This window comes from Dendrobium catenatum, unplaced genomic scaffold (genome assembly GCF_001605985.2).
Source record: "Dendrobium catenatum unplaced genomic scaffold, ASM160598v2 fragScaff_scaffold_370, whole genome shotgun sequence".
Classification (NCBI taxonomy): Eukaryota; Viridiplantae; Streptophyta; class Magnoliopsida; order Asparagales; family Orchidaceae; genus Dendrobium; species Dendrobium catenatum.
The window spans coordinates 5,427,588-5,446,277 of record NW_021318832.1 but is presented as its reverse complement, the minus strand read 5'-3'; the positions used below and the strand labels follow the sequence as shown (position 1 = coordinate 5,446,277).

General features: G+C 36.0%; 1 protein-coding gene across 5 annotated transcripts in view; it reads right to left on the bottom strand.

Moving 5' to 3' along the window:
- Positions 1-2,411: 2,411 nt before the first annotated feature.
- Positions 2,412-18,690, bottom strand: part of LOC110095482 (transcription factor BHLH089) — an 18,358-nt gene continuing 2,079 nt past the window's right edge. For all 5 annotated transcript variants that reach the window (XM_020821037.2, XM_020821038.2, XM_028693838.1 and 2 more), the window contains 5 exons: positions 3,596-3,784; positions 3,381-3,446; positions 3,183-3,251; positions 3,020-3,094; positions 2,412-2,832 (listed from right to left, as the gene is read on the bottom strand). In XM_020821037.2, the coding sequence (XP_020676696.1) occupies positions 2,695-2,832; positions 3,020-3,094; positions 3,183-3,251; positions 3,381-3,446; positions 3,596-3,784 (537 nt within the window). In that variant the 3' untranslated portion in view covers positions 2,412-2,694. The remainder of the gene's footprint in view (positions 2,833-3,019; positions 3,095-3,182; positions 3,252-3,380; positions 3,447-3,595; positions 3,785-18,690) is intronic.

Genomic DNA, 18,690 nt, shown 5'->3' with positions numbered 1-18,690 from the left:
CGCAAGAGACGGACAGTGCATCTCGGGTCGTGCACTGTGTCGCACATGGTGGTGTGTCGAGTGGACGAGCAGACGCTGCAGCGGAAACGCGAGGCGTAGGCTCAAGGCGTTCATGCGGGACACGCAGCGGCAAGGGCATGGGCACGGGATGCTCAATGGCTAGAGCCTAGGCTCTGGGCTCTGGCTTCAGCAAAGCAAGGAGGCACGACTTCGACCGCCTATTTGTTCGCACATAAGAAGAGGTGGTCGCTCGAGACAGGGAGTTGCGCTTGCATGTGGGTGTTCAGGATGGAAAAGGTCTGAATGCGGGCTGGATCTCTGCTGACGAATGACCAAATAGTGGCTAGGAGGTGTCACAGGCGATGCGGATCACGAACACGGGCTTGGGGGTTTACGGGTGTCGTTTGCAATCTAGAGCGCGAGAGAGCTATATGTGGTCATAAGTTACCCAATGCAAACAGGCCATTCGATCGCGCGAGAAAAGGAGTGATCTTGGAGAGTAAAGCTTGGAGTGAAGATGAAAGTTGGTTTTGCGAGCCAATGAGGGTGGCGGAGTCGGGACCAGGTTTGTGAGCCTACAAAAGGTGGAGGTCCGAAGCGGGTTCGTTCGTGTGTGATAGACAAACATGAAGCCGCACTGCAGACGATGCAAATGATCACAAGCCGGATTAAGAACCTCAAAGCGGAGCTCGCAGGATAGACCACGCGGAAAGCAGTCACGCACAAGAGTGCACAAGAAGGGGGCACCGAACTCGAGTTCGAACTGGTGTCTCATGCAAAGTCACAGGTCGGAGCACACATGGGTGTCCAGGAAAGATGGGTGAGCTAAAGGGTGCTCGATACTGGATAGAAAACACTCTTCACACAGACGATACATATGGAATTAGCTCAAATTGGCAAGTTTCAAATATATTGCAAATGAGCTAAATAGAAAATATTAATATATTTTAATTTTAAAATATTAAATTTCAAATACCAAATCATGCTACTACTATACATCGGATACTACGTACATTTACATATCTATTTGACAACTAGCCTTGATCGAAAGTTCTCTCTCATTACCTGAAGGGGTAATTAACTATAGGGGCTTGCGCCAATAGAAACCTGAACTTAGATCATAAAGTCCTCGCAAAATGAGGGTGAAATCTATGGGTAATATTTTATTCAAATAAACTTTTGTACTTATGACAGAGTTGTTATGACATAATTGTAGATTTTTTATAGATGTTCTGAATTCTAGATTTTTTTTTATATAAATGAAATTAGATAGCTCTATTTTTTTTAATTAAAAAATAAATGAATATTTTTTCCAAATTAAATTCTAGAGCATCACACTTACATATTCCCCCTCCGACCTTCACCAACCAAATATGATCCCACCGATCATAATTGTACGACTACAATTCCACTGACCTCTATCGCACAACTACGATCCCTCTGACCTTAGTCCCCCAATTACACAATCCACCTACTTTAGTCGCCAAACTATATTCCTTCTAGCCTTTGTTGCTCAACAACTATAATCCTCTGACCTATAACCTCTTGATTATTATCTCCTAGCTACCCCAACACCTATTGGCTTCACCCCTTACCATCATCATTTATTATAAATTCCTGCTAAACAACTCATCCACTTTTAACCATATAATATATACTTGATTATTGTCTTCCTCCAAAAAGGGCTTCACTTATAACCAAATACAAATTCTAGTGAATCATTTAAACTAGGTCCAACCCAATGATTTTTCTCTTTCCACGATTTTCTATGTAAAAAAATCTAATGTCTCTTATAATTTCCAAACCTCCTCTCTCTCGTATATGTGTATATGCTTGATCTTCATGCAAAGTTAGGACATTCTCCGATATATGAGATGCATTCATAACCATTAATTTTTTATGTACAAGGTGAATGATAGAACAAGTCATCGACTATCACCCAATGTTCCCAATCAACTATATCATATGACACATATCAACTACCAACATTTAATACATTCCATCCCAATCTTCGATCTTCACTCCTATGAGGAGAATGAATCTGATAGATTACTGTTCAGATTAACCATACTGGTCAACTGTAAAACGGAAAATTAAAAGAAAAAAAGGGAGAGATTGCTGTTCAAATTAACCGAGCCCACAACTCTACTGGAGGCAACAATCTAAAGTGAATGCTAAACGCTCGTTTTGAGCGATTCACCCTTTTGGAAATTATGAACCCATTGATTAATCATCCCAACAACCTCATAGCCCCCACTTGGGTTACAAACTTACGCCACTAAGTTCGGCAACGACTTGTTCTTATGCTAACATACAAAAACATGAAAGATTTTTTCTATTTCACGATATGGGACTAAAATGTTCAGAATCAAGTTTTAACTGCAGCAATTTACCCCAAAAAAAATCAAAACTTAGATGAACATCTTTTATATTGAACCATGCCAGCAAAATGCATTAATACAGTTATTAGATACGTACACTAAATTACAATAGAATACAAAGACCGTGGAGACTTGTTTGTATATTTCTTTATCAAAAGAAAAGATCCCTAAATTGGATATCAGAAACGCGTTTGGGATAATCTCTTTAGATTGAAATGTAAGAACATTACGACAGATAATAACGCATAACCAGGGATGAAATTAATTCTGGCAAATGCTGTTTTATTGAACTGGAATTTGAATCTGATAACGGCTAATTAGTAACTCTCTCAAAAGCACCACCAACCTGCATATGAAGCCACTCCGTTGCAGGTCCTTGTTGAACGTATTCTCTCGATGGCTGTGAGGCGTACGCCAAGCCAGATACGTTCTCATATGCCTGACCTCCGAACTGAAACTCAAAAAAGATCAGCAAATATTCAGTCCACTGTAAATGGCTGAATCCTACAAGTAAGGCTTCGTTTAGGATGGCTTTTTTTCTGATTCGTAAAGCAATTTTATAGTACAAAAAATTTAATTTTTGTATAAGAAACAGAAAGAAAGCCGTCCCAAACGAAAGCCTAAATCAGTAGACTTACATCTTTGGAGGAGAAGCCCTCCAACAAGCCAGTATTAATCCGAGAATCAACAGCTTCTAGTTTCATTGAAAGGAACTGCGGGGGGGTAAGAAAGTCAGTTGGAGCAAAAGCCAAACCAAAAATAAAATCCAGGAGGACGCAAAGGCAGAAAAATGTGTAGTACCTCAACCTGACGCTGCAATGCCTGGATGTAGTTTATGATCTCATCAAGCACGGATGCTTTACCAATCACCTGCTTAAAAGAAAATTTAAAGTAAAATTCTCATACAATAAGTACAAAGCATTATGTGCATTTCCTAATCAAGTGAAGATTTCTACTGAGAAGATGATTATCATGTGTGGGTGAGTTAACTGTATATACCTTGTTACATCCAGGAACTAGATCTTGAAGAATCTTCATTCGCTCACTTATCTTCTCTCTCCTAGCCTGTTATTGTAGAAGTCCAGTAAAATGGATATGATAACCAAAGGAATGAGTAGAGAAATCAACATAAATTGTCCGTTTGAATGCTAGTTAAGTACTTAAATAGAGAAAATTAAGATTATACACATCAATATATGGTAATGAGGCCTTACTCTCTCAGCCAAGCTGTGGCTGTCAGTCGCCTGACCTCTTCTGGCTCTCACATGAATGTAGTCCTGCTTTGGTGGTTCGGAAGGTTGATCTAGCTTATTACCACCAGAAGTTGCTTCAGCATCCACTTTTGATTCAACGTTTTCATCTATGGATTTTCCCGTTTTTAAGAGCTTTGCTTCACTATCAGCCTGCTTAAGAGCGAGTTGAAGAAATTAATAAGAAAATGTTAGACCAGCAAATAAAGATACATGACAGGGTTTCTTGTTTAAAACTTGCATATTTGAAACCTAAAAAAATTCAAAACAAACCCATGTCCATATTAGATGGGCAAGGGGTGGGGGGAAATAAAAATTAAAAAAAAAAAATCTGCCATTTCTCTCATTACACTTTAATGTCAACATATATGGTGGAAAAGTCAGAAGAAGATATCAGTATAGTTACCTTATCTAGTAAAATACAATCAAATAATTATCTAGTCATTCTCTGGCCAAAGAACATGGAAATACCATCCTTATAACAATGTTATAAAGATATACTGCTTAACCAGTGAGAGGGATGGAAGATAAAATGTCAAGTACGATAAAAAAACGACAGAAAGCACAGCATGTATAGCAGAAAAAACCTACAAGATTTATGGCCATCAACAGACTTAATCTATTAAAAATTCAGATAAGCCTTTCTACATAACGTGGTTTTCTTTTGCAGCAATTCAATAGATAGTAAACAAATCTAAAATCATGGGAAAGAAGCAGAAATAAGAAGAATGATATATCAACTTTAAACCCATGAAAATATCAGGTGATTCAACCACAGCACTACTAAAATATCCTGACACAAACATAAAATTTGAAAAATGCAAACAGTCAATCCTTAATTCAGTTGTCAGAATTTTATATTCTACAATTAACTTTTCTAATTAATTTATGCTATGAAGTCAACGTTTTTTAAGAGTAAATAATCAAAATGATTCCTATATTTTATAGGTTTATCCATTTTAATCTCATTAATTTGATCTATTATTAAGTAGTGAGATTGATCCTAAAAAATATTCAAAATACTCTTATAAAAAAATTACCTCCAATTTTCATCCAAAGAAACAACACAGCTAGCAATGATATCAAGCTGGTTCAGATTTAATGAGTTGAATAATTAAATTAAACAGTTGAAAAAGTTTGGAACTAAAATAGATACATCTAAACAATAGATGAGCAACATTTTAATCATTTACTCCTATTTAAAACAAAAATGCAAAATCCTTATTTAAGATTTTGTTTTCTCAGATAAAATTTCCCCAAACATCTTCATCCTCATACTTATTTTTCGGGAGATTCTCTAATCTAAAAACAGCCCAAATCCATTCCCTTTAAATTATTTTATTGTCTAATCTCAAATTTCAAAGAGTATTTAGGTTCATGTAAACTGTTAAACTATCAGCAAAATAAATACATAGGCATATCTGAACTCAGATCAGATGACTAGCATCATTAAAAATAGTGGTGAAACTATGGAGGGGTAAGGTTGGCTCTCACCCCCGCTAGATCCAAAAAAAAATCTACGTAGTTATGTATAATATATAACCTTTACACAAATTCTTTTATAGTTACATAAATTATAAAAGCCTTGTCCCCCCCCCCCCCCCCCCCCTTTCCCCCCCCCCCAAATTTGGGGTAAATTCTTTATCCAACTAAATTATAAATCATAGTAGTCTGTCATAAAAATTTAGGAGTTTAAAAATGCATGGAACATTGATACAGAGACTTGGTCGAGTGAAAATATACAATAACAAAGATTATTAATAAAAAAATAAGTGCTTTGAAAGATTATGAAAAAAAAAAAATTAACAAGACATGATAATAAGAAGATATGTAAGCCAAAGGGTGTTTTGAGCAAAGCAAAGGATGCAGCTTTTCTATTATAGGCTTGCTTACTAACGAAGAAAAAAAAGAGAGATACATAGAATAGTTAAAGTAGAAGAAAAGAGAACTAAAGATGTTGATCAAATTAAATGCATTAAAAACAATGATAGTTGAATCTCAAAAAAAAAAATGAAGGCATCAAGGAAAGATGGAAGTGTTATTCTGAGAAATTATTACATATGAATTTTAAGAAGAAAATTATTTTAGATGAGCATAATGAATATAAAAATAAAGTAAATTATAGATTTATCTTAAAAATTAAGTTTAATTAGCTCAGAGGATTTATGAAGCTAAATTTTTAGGTCCATATGAGTGTGTAGTGATATTTGGACAATTACAAAGAATAATAAAATAGTTTGATTAAAAAAATTCAATGGAATATAAAAGATTAAGAGGATGTCAAATAATTGGCCCTAAATATTTATTATAAATCATCAAGAATAAATGAGATGATCAACATTATAAAAGTTTTAGAGGAATCAAACTTACAAGTCATATAATATGATACCATGGGTGACTAATGAAAAATTATAGAGTTAAAAAAGATCATCATATAAATTATTTTAATGAAGTTGATAAGACATTTGATCATATACCCAGGTATCAATTTAGAGTGCATTAAGTAAAAAAGATTTGAATTAAAGGTATGTTGAAATTAATAAGAAAATATATGGTAAAAAACTGACGAGTGTTATAAATCATTGTGAAGTGCTATTTCTAAAAGAATTAGATTAAAAGAATCAACATTAAGTTCATAAATTTTTATCTTAGGTCTGAAGATTCTTATAAAGGACAATCAAAATGAGAACTTAGTGAATACTTTTTGCATATAACATAGTTCTTATCGATTAGGCATCTACTAAAATAAGTGAAAAATCAAAACACTGATGAAAATGTTAATAAAATAGATGACTTATAAATAGTTGAATAAAAATTAAATGTGAGGCGTGCATTATGTTAATATTTATAGATTAATATGATCAAAAAATAAAGTGATGCATATGTGTATTAGTAGGTTTAAATGACTTAGATTAATTATATGGAAGTACAGAGATATAGTTGAGGATATATCTTCAAAAGTTGAAACTGTGTTTAAAATGAAAACTGCCTCGATAATATTATGCAAATAAGAAGTAAACTTTGTAACGACAGCTAGAGTTCTACATTAGTTTTAAATGTTGGCTAATTACTTCCTATATTGCATGATTCACCATGAAAACGTAGGAAATAAGTGCTAGATGGATATCAGTTGTCTTTTTTTTAAGATTAATGAAAGAATGGAAATACCTATCAAATGTAGAGTCAATTTTCTAATTATTGAAATAGTTGTTCCCTTCAAAAATATGAATGTATTAAATGAAGGCTATCATAAAATTTTAAATAAAGGTCATCACGAAGCATTATTAAGAGCCTACTATAAAATCCAAGCCAAGCATTATCAGAAAAGTATATAATATAAACTATAAAAGATTTCAATGATGGCTAATCACTAATGTTGGAAGTTGAATTCTTCACTATAAAAATACACATAATCCTCATTTAAAAAATATCCCATAATCACAAGAAAATAAATAAAATGAGAAAAGAGAAAGGAAGAAGGGAAGAAAGGAAGAATTTTTCACAGTATTTAAGAGAACAGAAGGAGAAGAATCATCACTGCCTTCTTCTCTACATACAACACTTGTCTTCACAACAGGTGGTTATGTTCTTTCTAAGTCGTTAAACACAGACAAAGTAATATCTTTGTGCTTATTCATATGAAGTGAAATCTCTTAATGTACCTCTTTTGAAGCTTAGATTACATTTGATATATGTGCGGCCGTGAATGTAGGTGAATCTCATTGATATTTTATTTGAGATCTTTGGTGCTTTTATTCTATCATCTTCATTTAATTTTTTGCTCAATATTTTGATCACTATCCTAGAAATTGATATCAGAGATTTGGGCTAAAAAACTTTCAAATCCAAGCATACAGCACGGGAAGATCAAAATCAATAAATTTGATCGATAAACTTCGCCTTCAACATCCTCAACGAGATGATAATAACATGTCATAAAGACACTCTATGATATATATTAAACCTTCGCAGTCAATAATGTACATATAATGAGCAAGTTTTTTAATCTCCAGATGTCCGAAGACCTTTGATCACCGATCACATCAATGAGTTCAACTCAAGCACAAGGTAGTTGAATTCTGTGAATATCAAGTTCAATGATGTATGGCATTTAAAAAGTTAGCAGTAGTTCATATACATCATTCACACTGAAGCTCAATATTGTCAAATATTTTATCCTTAGTAAGGATATCAAATGATGCAAGAAAGGTGAAAACACATCATCTTCTATTTTAAATATTGAAAGCAAGAGTCTATCTAAGAGTGTTGGCAACAATAAATGAAGCAGGTCAAAATTTCGTTGCAAGAAGCTTCAATTAAATTACAATAAAAGCAAATCTTGAGATTGCCCACATGGACGTTTGTATTATGGCAAGCTTAGCCACATAATAAAAGAGTGCCAAAAAAAGAGGCATAAACAATAGCCAAAAGCAAAAAGAACAGAATAAATGTCACTGTAGAAAAAATTCAGGATGCATCAATATTAGGCGCCTATCAAATGGAGACATAGATAAGAGACTGATGTGCAATTTTTCATTCTTTTTCTAATAAAGATCTAATGAGGAACTCTTGCACATATAACTAAAGAAAAGTATTCCTTACTAATGATTAGCCCTTGAATATTGTGGGCATTAGAGATGTGATAATCAAGATAACAATGACAAAACTTCGAAGCTAAACAAATTCTGGCATATCCTGGACTTACGGAAAAATATGATCTCCATCTAACAATTAGCTACAAAAGGATGTCATCCATTTTTCACTTTGATACATAGAAAATGACAAAAAGTGTTTTGGCGATTGCTCGAGGCAAAAAGGCAAGGTACTCTTTACACCACCATCAATATAGGAACAAGAGCTACCATTAATGCAGAGATAGATTCAAAAGTATGGTATCAAAGGCCTGGCCAAATGAGCGAGAAATGCCAAAAATTCTTCACTCCAAACATAAATTCTAAGTTTAAAATATTCCAATGAAGAATATTTAAAGTGAGGTAGCATAGTGCATATGCTTTTTTCTAAATTACAATTCAAATTGATGAGATCATTATTAAACTAAGGATAAAAAAGTTAAACTAATAAGAAAGTATTTATAATATAAAGTGCAAAGTATTAGTACAACCAAAATTTAAGTTGGTTTTTTATTACTATAAAGTATCTTAGATCTATTAAATAGAAGAATATATATATATAATGTCAAAATTAAGGTTGGGAGGTTAAAAAAGATGAGTGCCTCAAGAGTAGCATTAAGACTAATATATAAATTTTGCAAAATAATAATTATGTCACCTAAATTGTGCAGATCTGAGTGCTAACAAGTAACGAAGATATTAATAGGTAAGTTGACCGTAGCATAATAAAAATGTTGAGATGGATATGTGAAAAAACTAAAAAAGATGGATCCGAAAAATAATTTATATAAAAGGAATGATGACTGTAGCAACTATTGAAGGTAAGACAACTAAAAGTAAACTTAGTGGTTTAGGCCTATCCGCGTATATAATAAAAAGTAGAAGTTGTACCAATAATGTAGTTACATGAAATTAATGTCAAATGATTAGGATTACATAGAAGATAACTTAGATTGAACTTGTACAAAATTACTTTCATAAAATTGGTCCAACTCCTCATGAAACACAAGAGACAGTTGAAGAATGAGTCTTCATAAAGTTAATTAAAAATAATTGGCAGACGCAAATGATAATGATGATGATGCTGACTCTATATAAAGTTACCAAAGCTAGATGTTGATTGAGCAAATGCATTTTTCCTTGTGCTTTAGCAAGCATATAACAGAATGAACATATCATTGTCTTATACGATAGAAATTATTGTTTTAATGAACATCAATATCCTAAGTAATTTTAAAAGAATTATGTATTGTCTTAAAAACCCACAATGAAGGGTGAACCTAGTATCTACAATTATAATACCAAAATCATAAACTCAACAAATTTTGTGATGGGGACATCAGATCGTGGAAGGTTTATCAGAGACGTGGTCGCCGATCTACGGCCACGCTCGTGTCTTTATATTTCTGAGTCATTGGTGTATTTTATTATTCATGTACTTTCTTATTTGCTTAGGTGTCTTTTGTTATTTCTCTTTGTACCCCTCTTATGGGAGTTGTCGTATGTAAGCCCAAAGGGCAATTGAGTCTTTTATTTTTTGAGTCCATTGTACTTGGCTATATATAGCCCTTTGCTTATTGTTTCATGGGAAATGAACGATATTATGATAATTTTCCTACACTTGTGCTTTGAGAGCATTTGAGAGTTCTTGGAGAGAACTTTGGAGAGATCCCTAGGAGAGGCAAATCGGATCACCCACCAATCTTGGAGACGGCCGGGTTCGTAGTTTTGCTCTTTATTTTCTTTTCTCTTTATTCCTCTCATCAATCTTCACATAATCGCCGGATCTCCATTGCTCCGAACCCCTTTCCCCATCCTCATATCTACGGCCAAATCCCTCCCCAACTCCCCCATACCGCCGGCCCAACACTTAGCCACCGCCGCCCTCTCACTCCGTTTCCCATTGAAACCCTTGCCTAATTTGGGTAAATTAATTTTGGGGAAGAGTTTCAAATTTTCAAATTCAACTAATTTGAAATTTGAATTCTTTCCTAATTTATCATTCTATTTTTGGAAAGTTACTAAATTAATTTTATTTGAATTTCAAATTCAAATAGAATTTATTTGTTTATTTCCTAAATCCTAATCCCAAATTAAGTAACCACAATTGAGTGCATTAAACCCATATTTCCCCCATGGATGCCGCCGGCCCCCTTCACCTCCAGCTTGACTTTAATTAATAATTATTGCCTATTCTCCCCATATTGCTTTTGGAAATAAATTTCAAATCTCGTTACATTGCCTCTAGCAGATTTTTCTTAAGCCGTATTTCCTATTCTAGTTCCCAAATCAATTCACTGATTTAGGAATAGAAAATCCCTCAGATTTCCTCTCTATCCCGCCGCCCTTCCTTTTCCTCTCTCCTTACCCGACCACCTCCCCCCTCTCATACCTCTCTTCCACTTCAATACCTTGCTGGAATGAAAGCTTAAATTCTCCTTCCAATTCCCCTTGCTCCTGCCCAGAATCCTAAGATTTCTCTCAGATTTTGGCTCCAAAATCTAAATTTATTTTCAGATTTTTGGAATGGATAATTTCAGATTTTTGGAAGGACACTTGGAGCTCGCTCTTTGCCGCTACTTGAGAGTTGTACCTTGTGTCACAGAGATTCTACCTCCCTTCATCCATGAATGGCGGATCCGGAGACTGAGTATTGGATAACTTGGGACGAAGACGGCTTCACCGACATCCTACGTTCCACCTTCTTAGACGTGAATCTTGAGATTGACCGTACCGTTGAAGGCTACGTGGAGCGCATCCAAATTGCTTTGACGGAAGCCATTGACGAACACTTTGAAGGCGTCGAGTGGAGGATCTCCACCTCTCCCTAACGAAGGTTTCTTTTTTCCCTTGCATCTTATTCCTTTTAGTCTAAATTCTCATTGGTTTGATTGCAGTCACAACGGACTCTTCCAATTGCTCTTGCTTAAGCTTAGTCATCGTAGGATTTGAGCGCACCTCGATGCATCCTAATTCTCATTGTTAGATTAGGGATTAAATTGAAAACTACTACTAGGTGTTGTGTTAATTTTTCTATTTATTTTGGAAGTTTCAAAACTCATAGCATGTGATTTAAACCTAAATGGATAACTCCTAATCGTTTTGAATCGTTGTTTGAATTCGCTAGTAATTTTGTTCTTGAATTATTCAAATCACGAGTTGTGCAAACTCCTTTTTAGTTAAATTGCATTTCATTTACATAGTTCTGCATCATTTTGATTACAAGAAATTTGTTCTAAATGCTATAAAAATGGAAATAATTTACTCTTCTTTCAATGAAACTTTTATCCAACACATCCTCTAGTCGTAGCATTGGAAAGTGATACTTGCTCGTGAACTTATTGATGGCATGAATACACGTATACTCCAACTCTGGGATCACGCACATACTAAGGTAATGTTGTATAAGTTGTTTTCCCAGCAATTCACTTCAAATAATTTGTAATACATTGTGCTCTTTAGGACTCATTTTACAGGGAGCAAGGCTTGCGAGGAAGCCCTTGGTGTGACGACTATTTGGTGCTGGACAGTTTATAAAGGTGGAAGTTCAAGCAGTAGCTCTGTTGGACTGATATCAGACTACTGTTCTCATAAGGCTTGAACTAACTTGGGAGAGAATGTTGTCTAAATGTCAGAATCGACAGCCACCAATACAAACATGGTTGAAGCATCATTGTAACTTTGTAAGCAACCAAAAGATTGGAGCCCAATGCTACAATCAGAGCTAAAGCATCTCGATTTCTTTGAGAGTTTGATTCAAATGGGGTTGACAAAAACCAAAATTTTCATCCCTTTCATTCAAAAAAGGTAATTAATGGCCTGACAACCGTTCAGCGCTCCCATGTCAAATTGCCAAGGATAGCATGATATAATATGGCAAACATTCAGCACACCAATGAGACTTCACAATAAAAACATTTTCCAATGGAGAATGCCACGGGACATCAGAAACCAATGTCTTGATTCCCTTTCAAACCCGACTAATTTTGTAATTATGCAAATATTGTGAAATTTTTTAGAGAGTAAGGCTTTAACCACAATGCTTGAGATTATATTTTAGTATATCCACTATCAATCAAGAGTTTGCATTCCTTGCCATTAATGGGGCACCGCATTCTAAAGATTGTGCCTTTTGCATGGCCACTTGTTGGCATGGTGCAATCATAATTTATTCAAGAAAATACGAAAGAAAAACTCTGTTGTTTTCCTATAATTTCTCCACAACATTTCTAGTGATAGAGATCTAAATGATTGTTTTCTATTTTTTTCCTCAATGAACTGCAGTTGTTTTTATTTAGACATTCATTCAATTTCAATCAAAGTTGAAAACAATAAAAGAACTCGAAGGTCTTCTGCTTTGTATAAGTATTTTCACGTCTATATAATGGGCTGGCTTGTTGTCCGGGTTTGTTGGGGCTTTGTCAATTGACTCAATTGAATGAAATTCAAGGGAGCTAATCTGATGGACCGGCTGATTTGATTGGAAGTAAATTAGGAAGTTTTCTAATCAAGAGGGAGCTATTTAGAAAGGTTCTTAATCAAAGGAGAATTGTTTAAGAAATTTTTAATTACAATTGGAAGGAAATTATTTAGAGCAATAGATCTAATTTGAATTCAAAATCTAAAGGGGAATTATTTAGGGAAAGGGAAAAAGAATCAAGGGGAAATTTAGGAAAGTTTTAATTACAATTGAGAAATATTTCTATTTTTATCGGCGTATTAGTAAAACCAAAGTTAGAGAAGCTTTAAAGAAAATGAAGGGTGGAAAAGTTGTTAGACCTGATGATATCTCAAGAGAAGTACTATGGAGAGTTTTTGAAAAGAAAGGAGTTAATAATGTTTATATTCAAATCATTAAAGATATGTATGAAGGAGCTATTACTTGTGTTCAAACACAAGGTGGTTTGACCAAGTATTTTTCCATTTCAGTTGGATTACATCAAGGATCAGCCTTAAGCCCATATCTTTTTGTGTTAGTCATGGATGTTCTCACTAGAAATTTGCAAGAGGATGTACCTTGGTGTATGTTTTTTGCTGATGATATTCTTCTTGTTGACAAGACTAGAGAGGGAGTTAAAGGTAAACTTAAATTATGGAGGTCAACCTTAGAGTCTAAAGATTTTCGTTTAAGTAGATTTAAAACTAAATATACGGAGTGTAATTTTAGCAGTAATAAACCTAGTGAGGGGATTGTGACTTTGGGCAATCAAGTCATTAATAAGAGTACACGTTTTAGATATCTTAGATTTATTGTTCAGATTGATGGTGAAATTTATGGGGATATTACCAGTAGAATTCAAGTTGGATGGTTGAAGTGGAGGAATGCATCGGGCTTGTTGTAAGATAGAAAAGCCCCACTTAAACTTAAGGGAAAATTCTATAAGATGGTTGAGACCTGCAATGCTTTATGGTATGGAATGTTGGCCATTAAAAGAGAAGCATAATACAAAGTTAAGTGTTGCAGAGATGAGGATGGTCAGGTGGATGAGTGGATTTACCCTTAGAGATAGGATACAAAATGAACATATACGTAAAAAGGTTGGAGTAGCTCCAATAGAGGATAAGATTAGAGAGAGTCGACTTAGATGATTTGGTCACATAAAATGGTGGCCTTTCGATGACCCGGTTAGGAAAGTAAAGTTATTAGATTTTACTTATATTAAAAAAGGGAGAGGTAGACCTAAAAAGACTTAGTTATAAAATATTAGAAATGATCTTTCTCCATTAGATTAAACCCAGAATTTGAATTTTAACATGACACCATGGAGAAAAATGATTCATGTTGTTGACCCCACATAGTGGGACAGGCTAGATGTTGTTGTTGTTGTTTAATTACATTTAAGAGGAAATTATTTATGGCAAGAGATCTAATTTGAATTCAAAATCTAAGAGGAAATTATTTAGGGAAAAGGAGATGATTTGGGAGGGAATTAAGGGGAGTCTATTTAAGGCAAACTATGTTGTTATTTTGACAGGAGGTGATTTGCGTTTGATTTTTTTTTTAAAGGCTCTAACCGACGGCTAAGGATTTGGGAGAGTCGGGTATTCCTCTTCTATTAAAGATCCAATTGTATCTTGCATTGCTTTCATTTATATTTCAATAAAAATGATCTTTCTTCCTAGTTTTCTCAATTTCTACATCCGCATCCGCTTCCTCTCATAATCATCATGATATGAAAATTGGATTTGGTTATGTTGATGATGCTCTATTCACTATATGTGTTCCGGTATGAGGGGTTGTCCGTGAAAGCTTTTGGTGAGCTACAACTTGGCATTGTAAGGAAAGTTGACAACCTAAGATAACGACTAAACAAAGTTCATGTTTAGGCTGCCTTGAATCTCTTCATTAAGCCTAATACAACGAGAAACCAATTGACTATTAATCTCACTCAAATTTTCGTAGCACTAAATTAATAAGATTCATTCATATAGTTACTAACACGCCTCTAATGTTGATATTGCAAATAGAGCACCTATTCAAATAACTAGATCAAAAGTGACCACACAACAACTAATTCATTTTAAGCCAATTTGGGATAAGTACCTTGCCATCTCACTACGAAGATTGTAGAAGTAGGTTCAACAAACACCAGCTACCCTTCTTAGTTTACGCCCTATGTATTTACTTGCCTTCCAAACCAACTCTTCAATTACTTGAACAAGTTTCAGATGATTGTTCCTAGCATTAATAATCTGATATATGTGTAACTGGTTGTCAAGTAAAAAAGATATGAAGTCTTACCTAAAAATCGAAATGTTACCATTCACAAATTTCATTTATATGTTGCAGGTTTGGCATCGATTGGGATTCATCATCTACCTTTGAGTTAAAAAAATCAAACCTCTAACGAGAGTTTTGTCTTCGTCAAATTCACCAAATTCAAATTGAGCTAGTGTAAACTGCCGTCAGGTGCACCATTAGTTACAATGCACTACAAGGGTTTCGCAATGAATAGGAATGGTGCCAAGCCTGTCGACATTGTGGTTAACTTTGTGATTTCTCCCTTCTTGAGATTTTGGAACTATTATTGCATCTCGGTAATAAATCGAAGGAATTTGGTGGCAAAGTCAACCTTCCATTGTTCGAGGCTAGATCGGGTAGCCCGCATAGAGCTTCCAGGCAATGATCAACATTGGTTGTCGGTCATTTGTTGCCTTCCACCATTGCAATCCAATGCAAGGCACAAATAACACTTCAAGCATAGAAAAAAAAATAAAAGAAAGAAACAGACCACAACAACAAGCAGCAGCAATAATTCTATATTTTCTAGGTAAAAGATACCATGGCATATTTTCTAATAATCATATTGATGTGATACATTCAAGAATTGCACGTGAAATTCATTAAGAATCACAAAGTTGATCGTCTATGACGTCCACAAGAGTAGGAAGAATGCGATTCAGATAGTCTTCAATAGTGTCGTCGAATCCAAATCCGACGTCGAAGAACTCAGAACGGGTGATGTGGACGTCGCCGTAGATATCGTACACGAATCCACTATCAAGCTCGGGATCCGCCATGCATAATTGAAATGGAGAGGGGAGGCGTCGTCGTCTCCTTTCCTTGGCTTCTCAATTCACAAGAGAAGCAAGATGGGGCGGCGGGAGCAAGGGGAAGAAGGGAGGCCAGCGGGTGCAAGGGGAAAAGGCTAGGGTTGGAGAGAAGTGTTAGGGAATTATGGAGGGGATTAATCAAAAACTGAAATTTAATTTCAGTTTTGATTAGATTAGGAGGGATTTGTCTTGAATTTTGAATTTCAAATCAAATGGAATTAAGGCATTGATTGGGGAATTAATGGGGGGTTTAAGGAGGGGGAGGCATATATGGGGCCGGCGGTTTCATTAGAGGAGGGAGGGAGGTTTTAAACTCAAAACCCGAAATTAATTTCAGGATTTTGAATATAAAGGGTGAGAAATTAATTGGAAATCAATTTGATTTCAAATTTGGGGGAAGGGGAGTTAAGTAGCAATTAATGGGATTAATTCCCACTAAGGGCCCAGCGGCATGCTAAGAGGAAGAGAGAGGGAAATCCAAGAGGAAAGGTTTCCAACTTTAGGACGATGACGTGGAAATAAAAATAAAGACTCCGATTTAATTTAATTTGAAATTGGAACTTATTCAACAACTTTCCTAAATTGGATTTCCAAATTTGGAAAGAATTTGAAAGTTCAAATTCAAATTTCAAAATCGAAGCATGCGGAGGGGAGGATCGGACGGGTGGGAGAATTCGCTGGCAAGGTGACCGGCCGTGGCCTTGGAAGTGGCCGGCGGCGGGTTTCTCCGGAGGCGTCGGCAACAAAGGCTTGGGTAGGGGCTTTCTTGGGGTGGTAGAGGGAGAAACGGTTGAGGAAAATATGAACTAGGTGATAAAGAAAATAACCACGAGCCGCGGACTCTTCCAACGACTGGTGGGCCTTGCGATTTGCTCCCCTTGAGCTCTCTTCCCTCTCAAGCACTCATGCTAGAAAAGTAGAAATAAAACATCAATTTTCATTCAAAAATTCATTAGCTTTTACAAAGCATGAGACCCCTATAAATAGGTCTTAAAACATGAGGAAATAAAAGTACTCAAATGTCCTTTGGGCTACAATAAGGCAAGACTCCCCATAGAGGTAAACTAGGAAATAAAAATGCCAACTAAATAAAACATGAAATAAATAAAAAATAAAGGCTTTGAATCGTAGCCGTCGATCTGCGCTGTCTCCGGCGATTCACATGCTTGAACCTCTGATCGATGTCCACATCACATATATAACCCTGCTTTGACACAATGCATAAAATTAGGTGTGTTGCCGCCTGGAACATTTGCGGCGGTTTAGAGAGATAGAGTTTAGCATCCTAGCTTTATATGAAGATCTAGCACACACATATATGAGAGAGAAGGATGCAAGAGATATAAAAGACACCATGATTATTTATGTGAAAATCCCCAAAAAAAGGAGAAAAAACATGGGGACTTGCCCAATTTGAATGAATAGTATTTGTTGTTAATTACAAATGATGCCCTTCATCGGGAGAAGGCGTTGGCTCAATGTAACAAATATACATCACATAGAGCACTTTACATAGTTAGGGTTGGAAGAATACAATGTCATGAAAGTTGTTCTCAAGATAACGTTGTTCTGTCCATTTAGTTAGCAGGACCGTAGTTGAGTGATAGAGGTCGGAGGTACCATATTGGGGTGACGGAGGTGGGAGGGACCTTAGTCGGCAGGCAACAGAGGTTGGAGGGACCCGAGTCGATGGGCGAAGGGTAGTCGGAGGGAATGGAGTCGACGAGCGACAGTGGTCGAAGGGAATGAACTCGGTGGACGACGTTGGTAGGAACGAACATAGTCGGTAAACGACAGTGCTCGGAGATACACAAGTCGACGGGCGACGATGGTTGGAGGTACTAGAGTCAGCAGGCTACGATGGTCGGCGTGACCAAAGTCAAAGGGCGTAAGTGGTGGAAGGGACCGACATCGACTTACAGTGGCCGCATGGAACTAAGTCGGCGGGCGACGGTGGTCGGAGGGACAGTACTCAATGGGTGACGGTGTTCAAAAAGATCGTAGTCATCTGGCGAGGGTGATAGGAGAGACTAGAGTCGGCGGGCGACGATGGTCGGAGGAACTAGAGTCAACGAGTGACTATGGTCAAAGAGATTGTAGTCGACGAGTGATAGAGGTCACAGGCATCAAAGTCAGCGAGCAACGGTGGTAGGAGGGACCATAGTTGGTGGGAAAAGGTGGTCGGAGGAACTGGAGTCGGTTGACGACAATGCTATGAATGACCAGAGTCAGTGGCGATAGTGGTTACAGGGACTAGAGTTGACGTGCGAAGGTGGTCAAAGAGACCAGAGTCGACGAGCGACAATGATCGGAGGGACAGTAGTCGGCAAGCGATAGTGGTCAGAGGGACTTTAGTTGGCGGTCGACTATGGTTGAAGGGATCGTAGTCAACGAGCAATGTTGGTCCAAGGTTTTTTTTTAGTGTTAGCAGTTAGCACATAAATTTTTTAAAAGCAGTAAAAATTAATTAAATAAAGTTATAATTATTATTTAAAAATCAAAACAGTAAAAAAAATTATGTCAAATAAAATCTTATTAGTCTATTATGATTCAATTCTAAACTAAACTATCAATCATAAAAACTCTCTGAGTTTGATCATCATTAATATTGTGTAGAAAAGAAGGCCCATCTAAGAATATTCTTTTTGTCAACGTGGCCATTTATATTATAACGGTCAAATTGTACTATTTTCAGCCTGATACAGCATCACAAAATTAGCTTGATCGGGCACAAATCTCGAGGCGAAAGCTAGTTGGAAACTTCAAAAATTAATTCCGAGAGCACCCCAACTCCGATTTCAGCAAGCTTATAGTCGAACTGAGCGTCTCGGAAATACGAACTCAACGACACCAAGATCAACCCAATCCAAGCCC